Here is a 13,403-nt window from a genome sequence, read left to right as displayed (position 1 = left end):
CTAGAGTCCCAGTAAATTCCCATAAGCATTTTAACTGTTACTTTGTGTAAAGTTGCTAATAGAAGTGTTTTGAATCGCAGACGTCGAGATCGAGCGCACAGAGAAATAAAGAATATTTTCTACAAGGTTATCCAGAAACGTCGGAAGTCTGAGGAAAAGGACGATGACATGCTCCAGACTCTACTCGATGCTTCATACAAGTAAGCAAAGGGTTCAAAGGCTTGTCATGTATAGATATTTTACTTTAGCTTTGAGCTCTCCAGTTAAAACTAGCCACCAAAAAATAAGAAATATTCCCTCATGTTCTGAATTGGTTTTGCTGCCAGCAATTGGTCCCAGCTGTATGCTTAAGAAGAGCTTGAAAACTTTACTTGTAAATGGTTATGTAGATTTCTGAGATGCTCACTGGTGGTCATGAGGTCGCTGACTGGTCAGTAAACACTTTCTTCAAGGCTCCTAGAGAGTCCTTCTCCCTCTGCTCTCCCTTCTCCCTGCCCCTAGATCTTCTGCTGCCTCATTTAGAGTAGGCAACAAAAGAGGAGAAAAAGTACATTAAAAGAATTTGTAACTGCTACTGTAACTGGAAACCTGATCAAATGAAGCCCTAACGTAACACCCTTCAACCTAGGGATGGCCGTCCGCTGACAGATGATGAAATTGCTGGAATGCTTATCGGGTTGCTCCTGGCAGGGCAGCACACGTCCTCCACCACCAGTGCCTGGCTTGGCTTCTTCATAGCCAGAGACAAATCGATACAAGAACAGTGCTATGCAGAGCAGAAAGCAGTTTGTGGGGATGACTTGCCACCGTTAACTTATGACCAGGTTTGTACGTTACATTAATGCTGCTGGGTGTTCTTTATACTTTTAGATGCTTGTTAAAAAAAGGCAAACAAAAAAACCCCAACAGAAACCGTGAAATACAGTCATATGCTTTGTGCTAGAACAATAATCTGTCACAGTCACTTGTGACAACACTGTTTGCCAGTGCATCTCCTCTGTCTCCTCTCCAAGTAAATTTTCACCTTGCTACTGTTTTTTTAATGATGTTGATTAAGGACATTACAGTTCCTACAATTTCTATTTAAGAAATGATAGTTCTGTAGAGGAGGAAGATCCTGATAGTCCCACTGAGGAAAGGGATGCAGTGTGACCTTGTTCCTTAATTAGGGATCAGAAAACACTCGTGAGACAGATTAGTAAGAAACTAGCCGTAATTGATTGCACTGGTCAGAGATTTTTTTCCTTCTTAATTGGATCAAGTTAAAAGAAAAAAGACAGTATCAGGGTAGCTAACGAAGTACATGTAGAAATGAGCTGATTACTCTTTGATATTTTTTTTTTTTAGTGTTTTAAAATGGTATAAAATACAATTTTGTTTGTGTTGAATAAACTTGGCTCTATTTGGTGCTTCATTTTCTCTATATTTTCAGCTCAAGGATCTCAGTCTGCTGGATCGCTGTCTAAAAGAAACTTTAAGGCTTAGACCTCCTATAATGACCATGATGAGAATGGCCAAAACTCCCCAGGTGAGCGTGCTTGTTGGCACTCACTTCACCTCAGTAGAATAGGGCTGGAAAGGCACAGGGGGAAAAGCATGAGTGAGCAGTGTTTGCTGGCAGGGATGAAAGCTGATGGTGTCCTGGGTTGTATCAGTGGGAACGTAGCCAGTGTTAATTGAGGAAAGCAATTAGTGCCTTGGACTTGATAGTTGTTACCTTCATCTGGAATTACTTGTGTCCTGTTTTGGACCCCTCCGTCCCGCAGCAATTAAGATGTCAGTGAAGTAAAGCAAGGGGAGTGCAGCCACGATGGTATAGGATTGCAGCACTTCTCCCGTGAGGAGAGGCTGAGGGAACGGGGTTTATTGACCCTGGAGAAGGGAGGGCTCTGAGGGGAGCCAGTAACAGCCACCTGCAGTCTTATTCAGCAAAACTGACCCTTTCTTTTAGCCTTTTAGTCAGTCTCACTTGAGTTCCTAGTTTGGTGCTACCATTTAAAGATTTTGTTTGTTTCCCAGGTATTTTTAATGGCTATCTGGGAAAAATTTGTCTTGTGCTTAATACAAAACAAGCTAGGTAAATCTGAAAGAAAACTTGCTGTTTGTACAAATAAGATATAAAATCAAGTAATTTTTTAAAAGAATATCACTCGCATGACAAATGCTTTCAACACATTTTAAACTTTTTTTTAAAAAGTCTTCCTGTAGAATTGCCAGCCTTGTTAAAGCAGCTGAAAGTTTCCTGCAGCTCCTTGAACATTGTGCCCTATACAGTTAAAACTATAAAGTATTAGGCTGCATTCATTTTAATTGAGCTTAGTCAGAATCTCTTTTGAAATTCAAGCCTCATGATACAGCACTTCAGGTAACACTGAAAAAAGAGAAACGGAGAAATTTTATGATGTTTTGTGGGTTTTTGTCTCTTGTCTTGTAGACTGTTGCTGGATATAATATACCCCCTGGCCATCAGGTCTGTGTATCTCCCACTGTTAACCACAGACTCAGGGACTCCTGGGAAGATGCTCTGGACTTCAAGCCTGACCGGTATCTCCAAGACAACCCAGCAGCTGGGGAGAAATTTGCGTATGTTCCGTTTGGCGCTGGTGAGTAAGAAAAGGCAGCGCCTTCCCCAGTGGCTTATACCGGTTGTCTTGTACAGCACCTCTCCACGCTGTAGCATCTCAGGATGTTGTTTTTTCTTTCTATGGCTGCCTGAAAGTTTTCTTACTGTGAAAGTGCTGCTAAGAGACAGTTTTGCATTAGTAATAGCTGTATGTATGTATCATACAGAGTAGCACTCAAAGCAGGAATCTTCAGATTAGCATGTGTGGTATTTGACTCGTGTCTTTTCAAGTCAAGGTAAAAACGTGGTACTACAAAGTCAGTTTAAGGCAGGGCAAAAATCTGCAGAGTCATAGCTGCCCAAATGGTTTGCAAGTATCAGCACAACAGGGTTAGAGTTTTGGTGTCTTTTCTCAGTGTTGCAAATGCCTCTTTGGTGACAGATAACGCTTTTGGGCGAGGCCAGAGCAACGCAGTCTCATTCAAAGGACTGGGTCTGCTGTGTGCAGCAACAGTGCATAAACACAGGGCTTCGATGGAGTTACAGAGCCGTGTACGTGCAGCATTGGAGCCTCACATTGAGAAAGGAAAGAAGCAATTACTGTCTGCATAAAACTTTTTAAAGTTGGCTTGTTGTCATAGGTGATGTAATAACTAAGTATTCTAACTGCCTTTTCATGGCTTTCCTTCTAGGCCGTCATCGCTGCATTGGAGAAAACTTTGCTTATGTTCAGATTAAGACTATTTGGTCTACTTTGCTTCGTTTGTATGAATTTGATCTCATCAACGACTATTTTCCAACTATAAATTATACAACAATGATACACACACCTAATAACCCCGTTATCAGATATAAGAGGAGGTCACTGTAAAGTCTGGACCTAAAAACTTCCTTAAGTTAGAATCATAGAAAGTTGTGCGAACTAACAGACTTTTGAATAAAACACTGACAAAATGAGTGGCAAATGGAAACTGTTGCATTTGCTGTTAGGAAAGCAACAATTGTCTACCAAATGCAAAGTCTTTGCATCTATTTTGTTTGCCCACACCATTTAATGCTGCCATGTTCTACAACTTTCTCATTGCATTTTTAAAGAAAGAGCGTATTTTCTATGGGTCTAACACTTTTAAGGTGCATGCAAATTCTTTAAGGGGAAGAAAAAGTAATTTCTATAGATGGAACTCTGTGCTTTTGAAAAAATAACTGAAGATTACTTTTCCTCAGATAACAAGGGGTACGACTGCGTGCCTTACCTCCGCGTCCAATTACAGTCAATCCATCAGGAAACAGGCGCTGAGGGGGAAGGTACTTGGCGCTGCCTGACCTCTGAGGTGTGCGATTCTGTTCCAAGCGCACTAGCTGTGGTCCTGGCTGACTCTTGGAAGTGCCCACGTACTTATTTAAAAAAAATGTTACTGTACAGCTGAGTAGTAGGCAGACCACAAAATGTTTACAGAGAAGTCAAAACAATTTGAATGGCTAAATTGAAGCAGTTGTAAAACGCTTAGATTCAGAAAGCGACAAATAATTTTCTTAAAAATTGATCCCTGATAGCTTGATGTAAGTGTGAAAGTAACAATATGGTGAGACAAACATTAATGTTGTAAATAACATGTTCGTGTATAAAATGGTTGCAAATTAAGTGAACTAGGGGAATGTTGTCCCCCTTTGTACTGACTCGTGCAGGATTGTTAAATGGTGTTTGGTTCGAGTGGTGATAATAAATGGTCATGAGCTCTGGCTCACAGGAACTTTGAATTAAATTTATAAACAAACCTCTTGTGGAAGTTTTCTGTGCTCAACCCTGTAAATTCTGAAAAGATTTTCTACATAAATCTGTAACACACTCCTTTTTTTCCTGTAAGTATGAAGTCAGTCGTGCAAAGAGCTTCCCCCCTTCATCGGTGCTTATGGAGCAAGGGCTTTGCCCCCTCTGTCCTGTTCTATCCTGGGGTGTAACTGTTACAGAACCTCCCGTCTGTGTCGGTCACAGCAGCTGAGGGAGCGCAGTGTCTTCCCTTCCAGCCCCGTCAGCTGTGACCAGGCTCTGCACAAACCAAGCTTGTGCCTGTCCTCTCTTCTCAGTAGCAGTGGCATTTTGCAATCTGTAAAAAGTAAAGCTGTGGCCACCACGGGTAGGAGCAACCTTTTCCGTGTGAATGAGGGAGCAGTTCTAGAACACAGTTAAAAGCATGAAGTCATCTTTATTTCAGTACTTTGACAAAATACCCATAAAATTCAAAACTTCTACCATTACAAAAATAGGTCTCTACAAGTGATATTCTGTCTGCGCTGCCAGTAGCAAATAGTACGAGTCGTGTAACTTCAGTAGCCTTGCCAGAAAAAGTGCAAGTAAACTCTGCTGAATGTAGCTCAATTTCATTAATGCACAAGTTTCATCTTCGCACCCTTTTGATAAATACACACTTCATAAGTTAATCATTTAAATTAGGCATTCCACAAATATACATGTAATTTAATGATGGGGGTTTTTTTTGGTTTTGTTTTTTTCTTCTTTTTTTTCCATGAACACGAAGCGCCTATATACATAGATCCCAGTCTGCGTGGGTGTGCAGGATGGAACTGTATACAACTGTGTAGCTGTGTTCATGTTGGTCCCACAATATACACATTATACAAAAGCACGGGAAGAGCACAGATTTACAGAAGGCAATCCACTAACATCACTGCCAGTGATGGAGGTGTCGAAAGGGTATTATCTTCTCATACCCACGTGCAGCTGAGTGTATGAAGTCGAACCTGTAAGATGGAGAAAGATTTTCACCAAGATTACGTGCAATAGGTAGATGAGAGTTCACCAGTGACCTGTTATTCAGCTGAGTAAGCGTGAAAGAGTTTACACGGGAAATCTTTTCAGGACAGAACTTCCTCAAATGATGGATTTTATGCTGAAGTAAGACTTGAACACAGTAACTACAAAAATCCTCCCCACATCAAGATTGATAAATTAAGTCCCATTGATCTGACAATTTTCTTAGTGTATTCCTTTTACGGCACAAAACTTACCATCACCTATGGGACAGAAAGGCTGTAACTTCTGTAACCAAAGTGTAGGAGAAGAAATGCCCCTTGTGCTCCCACACCCCAATCTTTCGGGTACATTTTTCTCCACCTAGCTTAAAATCTTATTAAGACACCAACTGAATCCTCACTGTGCGTTTATGAGATCAGGCAAAGTTGAAGTGTTACCAATAAACTCAGAACATGCTTGTATGTCTCCCTGCAAATAATTTTACAATTTTCTTTCTAATGAGCTTTTCACTACAGCTCAGAATAGCCTCTTGTTTAAGGCTGAAGATGCCTGAAATCAAAGACATTTGTTAGGTGTCTCAGAGAGCCAGCACACGCTTTCTCACACATTGGAACGGGCTGCCCAGGGAGGTGGTCGAGTCCCCATCCCTGGAGGTATTTAAAAGCTGGGTAGATGAGGTGCTTAGGGACATGGTTTAGTGGTGGGATGGCAGGGTTAGGTTAACGGTTGGACGTAATGATCTTAAAGATCTTTTCCAACCTAAACGATTCTATGATTCTAACTTGGAACCGTGCCCTGGGCTACCCTGGGGTCATGGGGCCGACTGCCTGAGCCCTTACCCGACTGCACGCTGCCGAGTCGCCTTTGTAGTGCCTCCAGCCGATTGATGTAATCTGTTAAAGCTCTTTCAGGATCATAGTTCTGCAGCTGAGAACAGGCGAAAGAGACCGGGTTTAACTCCATGTGCGTACCGTGGAACCTAGGGGCAGAAGAACACAGATGTTTCTAAAAAGCAAAATTTCAAATAAAACAAAAGTATCAGCAGACACAGCAAAATAGCAGGGATAGGGATACCTTACTGACTGCAGGCCCTTAGCGTACCCTTGTGGTAGCCAGCACATCCATACCCGTTTAACCTCCCTGCCATTTACTGCCCAGGCCATCAGACTGCCTCGCCCAGAGAAACCGCTTTTCCCAGTTGCCTCGTCTTTCTACTGCACCTGATCTGTTGCTGCATTTCTTTGGGACAGAGACTGACCAGTAAATTCCTACTGAGACGGCAGCAGAAGCCATGGTAGATTCAAGTTTGCTTTTCTATTAAGAAGGTTGTGTGAACAAGGACACGGCCATCTGTACAGGATTCTGTCTCTCTGACTCTCTATAAGTAAAAGCAAAAAGTGGCCAAAATAGATTAACTTTTTTTCCCTATGTAAACTGTTACACTTGCCATAAACTAAGATTACAAATGTTGAGGTAGTTTATATAAAAATAAAGATCCCAAATGGCAAGAATCTTGTACTCAGTAAAGCTCAGAGTCCATAACTCCACATTAAGTAAGTCATCAAAGGCTGATGGCACTCCTAAAAACCTTGCCTTTGGTGAAAAAATACCTGGTTTCACTGGCATCTGCTTCACCGGCATCGCTGGCATCACAGCTTAGTACAGCCATCCAAAAGGGTTTCATTAACAACAAGCAGCAGAGCCACCAAGCAGCTTCCACCCACGCTCTGGCTGGGAGGCCATGGTGATCCCTCCCAGCCACAGTAACCAGGTGACCCACCCCAGCCACAGCAAGCTGCCCTTCTTCTCCCTGCCCTGCTTTTCCCTTCCCCTTCTCTCCCTTCCCTTCCGCACACCCAGCTGCCAGCCGGAAAGGCGGACAGGCAGCAGAGGTCTGCTTGGTCACAAAGCCTAGACCCTGCAGAGGCAGGTCACCAGAGCAACACCCAGCCATCTACCACTGGCCCCAAGAACACGACATAGACAGCAGAAGTCTGCAAGGTTTGGTCTTGGTGAGGCGATGAGTAAAACGCACCCTGAAGGCCCGAGATGTAATTTGTTATGTATCCTTACAAAAGAAGTAAAAAATCTTACGGCATCAAAGATTACAAACCTTAGCAGTAAGCACTGATGCATTCATTTAGTTAAACAGTGTTCTGACAGAGAGCAATGAGCTAAAATAAAACGTACTTATGTTGAAAGTTTACAGGAGATCTAGGAGACTCCATGTCTGACCTGGATCTATAGGAATGCCTTTGTTCTCCATAAAGATCCATGCCACCAGAGAATGAATCAGGCCGTAATTCATTACCTAAAAATATAAAAAGCAATGTCTTGAACACTCAAACATTTTGCACTTTACTGGGAATCTCAAATGTGAGTTTTCTGTTTGCGTATCACAAAAATGGTGTTTAACAAATGTAGATCACTTTCAGACTGCTTCAGAGAAAACCAGAGGTGAAATTCTGGCCTCACTGATGTCAATGAGAAAACTCTCATGGGCTGAGCAGGACAGGGTTTTAGTGCAGACCTAGACAGCCAGGAATTAATAAAAAAGCTTCTGATTCTCCTTAGGCTCCCACCAAAAAGCAAACAGAAAACCAGATTTCCCAAGCTTTAAGCTATAACAAAAGAATGGGCAGGCTTTTGTTCAGGAAAGGACCAGGGAGGGCTGGTCAGTAGGCTCTGTTGCCACTGTGGGGGACCTGTAGTTGCTACGATTCCTCTATCCGTCCCTGTCCTCAGCATCCCCTCTCAGAGCTGGGGGCGCAGGTTTCTCAAGAAACCCGATGACGCAGCTAAAATTGTTTATACAAACACACTCTGTGAAACCCTGCCATATTTTTTTAAATCCCACCCACGATGGAGCAAAACAAGACTGAAGACAAAGCAAACAGATTAGTGTCTGCTGAGCATGGAAACTCTCAGAGCCTGAGAAACAGGTTAATCCAAGCAACTATAGGAAGTGGGAGAGGCACCCCATTCATTCCACTTGAGGAAAATACAAATTAAAACCCATCTCCATTCAGCAGAGGTGTCACTTGCAAATACCACTTTTTCATTACTGGACTACGATTTACCTGTGTTCTGGCTAAAGACATCCCTATTGACACTTAGTATACCAGAACCCGTAACTCTGTGCCATCGACGAACCAGGAACTTCATTCTGCATTTCAAATAAAAAAAAAAAAATGCTTCAGGATAAATGAAATAGACTGCTAAAAATAATTTGCTTGTTGTGTTCTAGAAGGCATAAGAATTTATGCCTACACAGTATCTACTACATTCATGACTACCAAACATGTATAATTTAAACAGGATGGAACATGAGAAGTTCTATATTCCACTAGAGAGCTAGAAAAGTACATAATAAACTGTTCAAAATCTAACTTCCCCCAGCTTACCTTGAAATTGCGATGGACACTCTGACTGCAGAGCGAAATCTTGTAAAACCCTTTGAATGATGTGTGATGATTTCGAGGTCTGTGTAGGAAGGCTGTCCACCCATTCGTGCAATGAGGGCCAACGTGGCTTCCTCACACTCCTGGAATCCGCCTAGTAACAGCAGCAAATATTTTTTCTGATATATGAGAGCTTTCCGAAAGCTCTCTGCTCGTAGGTATTTGCCATAAATTCTCTACAATAAGGAAAAAAAAAAAAGGCCCCATAAGCTCTGAGAATTATTACAGTTCTAAGACTGTCAATGTCATTACTCCTACAGCATTTCTGTGATCATTCATTTCTTGCTATCATGGAGAAGACTGCACTACTGCTCACACTTGTTGAATGTAGCTTCATAATTTGACCATTACCCGAGCAGCAAGAAATAGAGCACCCACAAAAGGACAACATAGGTGCTTACATGTCATTCTTGGGGAAAAAAAACTAAGAGTCAAGTATCTGAGGATGAAAGTTTTAAAACTGAATTAATATCTATTTACTTAGAAGAAGCAGAGTGAACACAATGAAAAATAGGCCCAAGTCAAAATGAAAAAAGCAGCTGTAGTAAGTACGTGGGCAAGAAAGTCTTCCTACCCGTAAAACAGCATTTTCAGAATCTGATCCCAGTTCTCTGAGGAAAGCTTCGCTCCTGAGCTCTGCTCTCAGCTTGGAGAGCTCCGCATTGGCTTGTTTCAAAGATTTCTGCAGTGACAGCTTTTCTCTGTTCCACGTTTCCTTCTCGGAGGCAACAAGAGTATCGATATTAACGCCAACATCTGATGAGTGTCTAGAAGACTGAAGACGAAAGAAACTGAATTTAAACCACAAAGTTTGGAAAAGCTTGAGCTGTCATTTCTAGACATTGGTTTGGTGGAGAGCTCATAAAATTAATGAGAGAAAAATTACCCACAGATTGTATTTGAGGCCACCCTTTGCATCCTAACACCTCAGAAGCAGTGATTTTAGGAGCCTGATCAGTCTGCTATAAAATACAGCTTCTCCAAAAAAAATCCCCTTCATTGGATCATACTAGCTTCATGATCTTGAAGCTATCTGGATCTATTTGCTACTCATCAGGGTGATGAGACACAGATCAAAAAGAGAAGCACATGGAATTTAAAAGAAAAGAGCAGTTCACAAAAAGAAGCTGGGTAAAATCACAAAGTTTACAGTAAACAGAGTGAGTTGAGATATACTGCCCACAGGACAAGAATAACTCACACCCATTTACTTTGCAGAGGGAAGCCAAGACAGACAGACAGCTTGATCACTCCCACTCAGGTGACCAGGACAAAGAACGACGCTTTTATGCCTACAGACACATCACTATATCCGCACCACTAATGACATACATAGTCTCCAGAAGGTTGTCTGTGCTGGTATCTTCTCAGTTCTTCCTCCAGTTTCATAACAGCGTTCCTCAAATTATTCTTTTCTTCACTCAGTCTGCTGACAAAGCCCGTCAGCTCAGCATTCTGTCTCAGCAGCCTCTCAGTCAACGAGCTAGATGGAGTCCCTGGGAGTAGCACGAGCTTCAGCTAGAAGGAAGACAGAAAACCAAACAAAACTGGTATCAGATCCCAGTTGCCAACTTGAAAATTCAAGTTACTGCCAGTTATTTAACTGGCTTACAGTGATAAACTTTTGTAGATAATGACAATAACTTTGTAATAACCTACATAAAGAAAATGTAAGTGTACGTGTGAACTATAGATTAATGTGACCTTCCCTTCTATGCTTATCCTGTATATCACAGCAGAATATTTTCACGCAAGCTCAATTGTGCCAGCTATAACAATTGGCAAAGCTTTTCTACTGTGTTTAGATTTATCTAACTTAGAGGGAAAAAAAAAGCCCCAAAGCTTTTTTCAAGTCATGCTGAAAACACTTTCTTAAAATGCAGGTAAGGACCCAGCCAAGCTCAGTTAAAATCAAATATTGCTGAAATCTTTGTAACAGATTACCTCATTTCATTTTTTACACAAGTGCTCACTACTCAATCTTCAACTGCCTTTCCTTTGCTAAATATGGGGCAGTTTAAGTAAATGTGTTGTATAAACACAATACAGTAAATATTAAATGTTGATTTTAATATCAGGAAGTACTGAGCAAAGTTTCCTCAGTTACAGAAGTACCGCTGAAAGGAAAATACCTTTTCTTAAAGAAAAAGCCATGAGACTCAAAAATCTATAATTAAACTGGAAAAGCTTTAATTTGAAAGCTGAAGATTCACTTTTAAGGTAAGTAAAATTGAAAAAATAAAAGGAAAGGGGTTTTTACACTTCACCAACTCCAATTCAGAACACTCACTGGAGCAGATTTTCCTCTATAAAGTACAGACCTGGGTAAGTACAGACTTAACAACTCCTTGCTGGTTTCCGCTCCCAGCTCGTCACCCAAACTCTCCCACCAAAGTTACAACACTGCACTCTCACCTCTTCCAGGTAGGACAATCCAGACAGTTTTTGCAGCTCAGAAATAACTTCTTCAATAGCATTTTGTATTGCAAGGAAATCTTGATCATCTGCTGTTTCAAACTGTAATCTGAAACAAAAGCGACAGTTTCAACAGCAGGTACAGTCTGACACCATGAGACAGACTGATGGGACTTTCCGTGGATCCACACACACCGGGACTTCAGCAAGTCACTTCAGCATAGTTACTGGAGACATGGCAATGTCCACTAATTTTGAGAAAAGATGTTCTACGTGAAGCGCATTTTAAAATGTGGTTCTTGCTTTCCACAAATTCGTGGAATTGGTGTAAGCAAAATCTTAGGGCATTTCAAGATACAATGCATCCTGTTTTGCCCCAATGTTTCAGAATGAATGTTTAATATTAAATCACCATCACAGAAAAATAAAAACAGATTCAAACTTCCCATGGACCTGGTACCATGCTGGTTTTTTTTTTTCTTACGGAGACAGCAACCCAAGAAAATAAGAATCAAGATCAGTTTTACTTGACCATAAAATAGTAATTTTTTCTGGGGGACGCAAAGGGCATGATCCATAACAATAATCCCTATATTTGTCCCCTTATACAGTGAATTATTTCATAACTAAATTGTTTTAAAATTATCTACCTACACCCTACCCAAATAAACCTTACTAGTTTTCAGAGACAAAAAGACAATTTTGCTTATAAATTTTGCAATTTTGCAACTTATAAAGGACCATATTAAACATGTACGATCTAGAGCAGCACTTGATACTCTGTGATCCTGTCTCACATCAGCATATCTCAAGCAATGGCATATACTATAAAACTAGAACCACTCCAAAATCAGTTGGGCCTGCAGTCTGTAAATTACGATTAAAGCCCAGTATGTTAGCTTGCTGGTTGCTATTAACAAAACCAAGTAGCTGAAGACTGGTCTAACCTGCTAGCAGCTTTCCGAGCCAACTGCTTCAGCTTTGGAGATGCGTTTTGCAGCTTTTGTCTGACATTTTCCAGAATTTCAGTAGCAGCAGAGAGATCTCCTCCTCCCGTCAGCGTGGGGTAGGTTGATTCGTTTGTCTCGGCTCCTTCCATTTTTTGCTGGAGAACCCAATTCCTTGTTCTGTCATTGGGTGTATCCCAGGTAGTCTGTACATAAATACGTATTTTAATACATATATATAGAATGCGTGTGGTCCAGTGCTTTAAAATAGAAACATTTGATTCTGAAACACACCCAGAAATTGAAGAACAAACAATTCTGACACAGAAAGGAGTTTAGCGTGACTACACTACTGTTGCAGCATATCACCAGACTATGATTTGTGAATGGTATAGTGTGAAGCCTCTCCTGACTAAGATCTAGCAACCATACAGCTACAGCGTGAATCCATTCAACAAACTCAGCCAGCAGGAAGCCACCAAGCCTTTCTGTTTCTTCCACCAGCAGCTCCTTAACCATTTGTGCATGGAATTTGGGCAACTGTGTCCACGTGTTTTGGTGACCAATTTGTAGTCAAGAGAAACAGGACTGGAAAAGCCCACCATGGTCATGGAGGTCAGTCCGCAGTCTCAGGCAACCATGCCACTGATGCTGTTGCAAGTGAAGCCATGCACTGAACATGTGCTCCTCGCCCTCACTAACACCCCCTGCCCCCCTCGCCCCAGCACTGGCCATGGAAAAACTGCTAGCCCTCCCAAGGAAACCCGAGTCTACAGCTGTGCCTTTGGATATTTGTGGTACCAATGAAAAAAAGTAGGGCATTGTAAATGCCCTGCATTCCATTGCAAAATGGAAGCAGCAGGAGATTCATTATTTGAAACTCCAGGCAGATCCTGGAAAGCAGATCACACTGTCTGCTGCTGAGGAGGGGGAAAGGCCCCAACAGCCACTGCCCACCTGATCCAAGGGAAGACTCTTCGTTGACTACAGTGCTGGCAGTTACCTCTGAGCAGAAAAGCAAGGTGCAAACTAGCGTGGCAGGAAGGCTGATGGTATCACAGTGTGCTGGTTTTGGCTGGGATAGAGTTCATTTTCTTCATAGTAGCTGGTATGGGGCTGTGTTTTGGATCTGTGCTGAGAACAGTGTTGACAACACAGGGATGTTTTCGTTACTGCTGAGCAGGGCTCACACAGAGCCAAGGCCTTTTCTGCCTCAGCCCCCCCCACCAGCGAGCAGCCGGGGG

The 13,403-nt window shown here is 41.9% G+C and overlaps 2 protein-coding genes across 10 annotated transcripts in view; one reads left to right on the top strand and one right to left on the bottom strand.

The window, feature by feature from the left end:
* The window catches only part of LOC104128884 (lanosterol 14-alpha demethylase), a 10,419-nt gene extending 6,145 nt beyond the window's left edge, over window positions 1-4,274 (top strand). Inside the window, 6 exon segments of the mRNA XM_009641735.2 lie at window positions 1-14; window positions 77-200; window positions 629-824; window positions 1,433-1,528; window positions 2,435-2,603; window positions 3,256-4,274. The exon segment at window positions 1-14 is cut by the window's left edge and continues 157 nt beyond it. Of these exon segments, the coding sequence (XP_009640030.1) occupies window positions 1-14; window positions 77-200; window positions 629-824; window positions 1,433-1,528; window positions 2,435-2,603; window positions 3,256-3,434 (778 nt within the window). The 3' untranslated portion in view covers window positions 3,435-4,274.
* A 473-nt stretch (window positions 4,275-4,747) lies between these two features.
* AKAP9 (A-kinase anchoring protein 9) overlaps window positions 4,748-13,403 on the bottom strand; it is a 92,008-nt gene continuing 83,352 nt past the window's right edge. For 8 of the 9 annotated variants that reach the window (XM_035896742.1, XM_035896750.1, XM_035896766.1 and 5 more), the window contains 9 exons: window positions 12,160-12,365; window positions 11,213-11,321; window positions 10,130-10,315; window positions 9,372-9,572; window positions 8,741-8,973; window positions 8,417-8,502; window positions 7,527-7,647; window positions 6,176-6,315; window positions 4,748-5,323 (listed from right to left, as the gene is read on the bottom strand). In XM_035896742.1, coding sequence (XP_035752635.1) covers window positions 5,280-5,323; window positions 6,176-6,315; window positions 7,527-7,647; window positions 8,417-8,502; window positions 8,741-8,973; window positions 9,372-9,572; window positions 10,130-10,315; window positions 11,213-11,321; window positions 12,160-12,365 — 1,326 coding nt within the window. In that variant the 3' untranslated portion in view covers window positions 4,748-5,279. The remainder of the gene's footprint in view (window positions 5,324-6,175; window positions 6,316-7,526; window positions 7,648-8,416; window positions 8,503-8,740; window positions 8,974-9,371; window positions 9,573-10,129; window positions 10,316-11,212; window positions 11,322-12,159; window positions 12,366-13,403) is intronic. The other variant, XM_035896771.1, reaches the window with a different exon arrangement.

Source organism: Egretta garzetta, unplaced genomic scaffold (assembly GCF_000687185.1).
Source record: "Egretta garzetta isolate BGI_Z169 unplaced genomic scaffold, ASM68718v1 scaffold30, whole genome shotgun sequence".
In the NCBI taxonomy this organism is placed as follows: Eukaryota; Metazoa; Chordata; class Aves; order Pelecaniformes; family Ardeidae; genus Egretta; species Egretta garzetta.
This window is presented reverse-complemented; position numbering and strand designations above follow the sequence as displayed.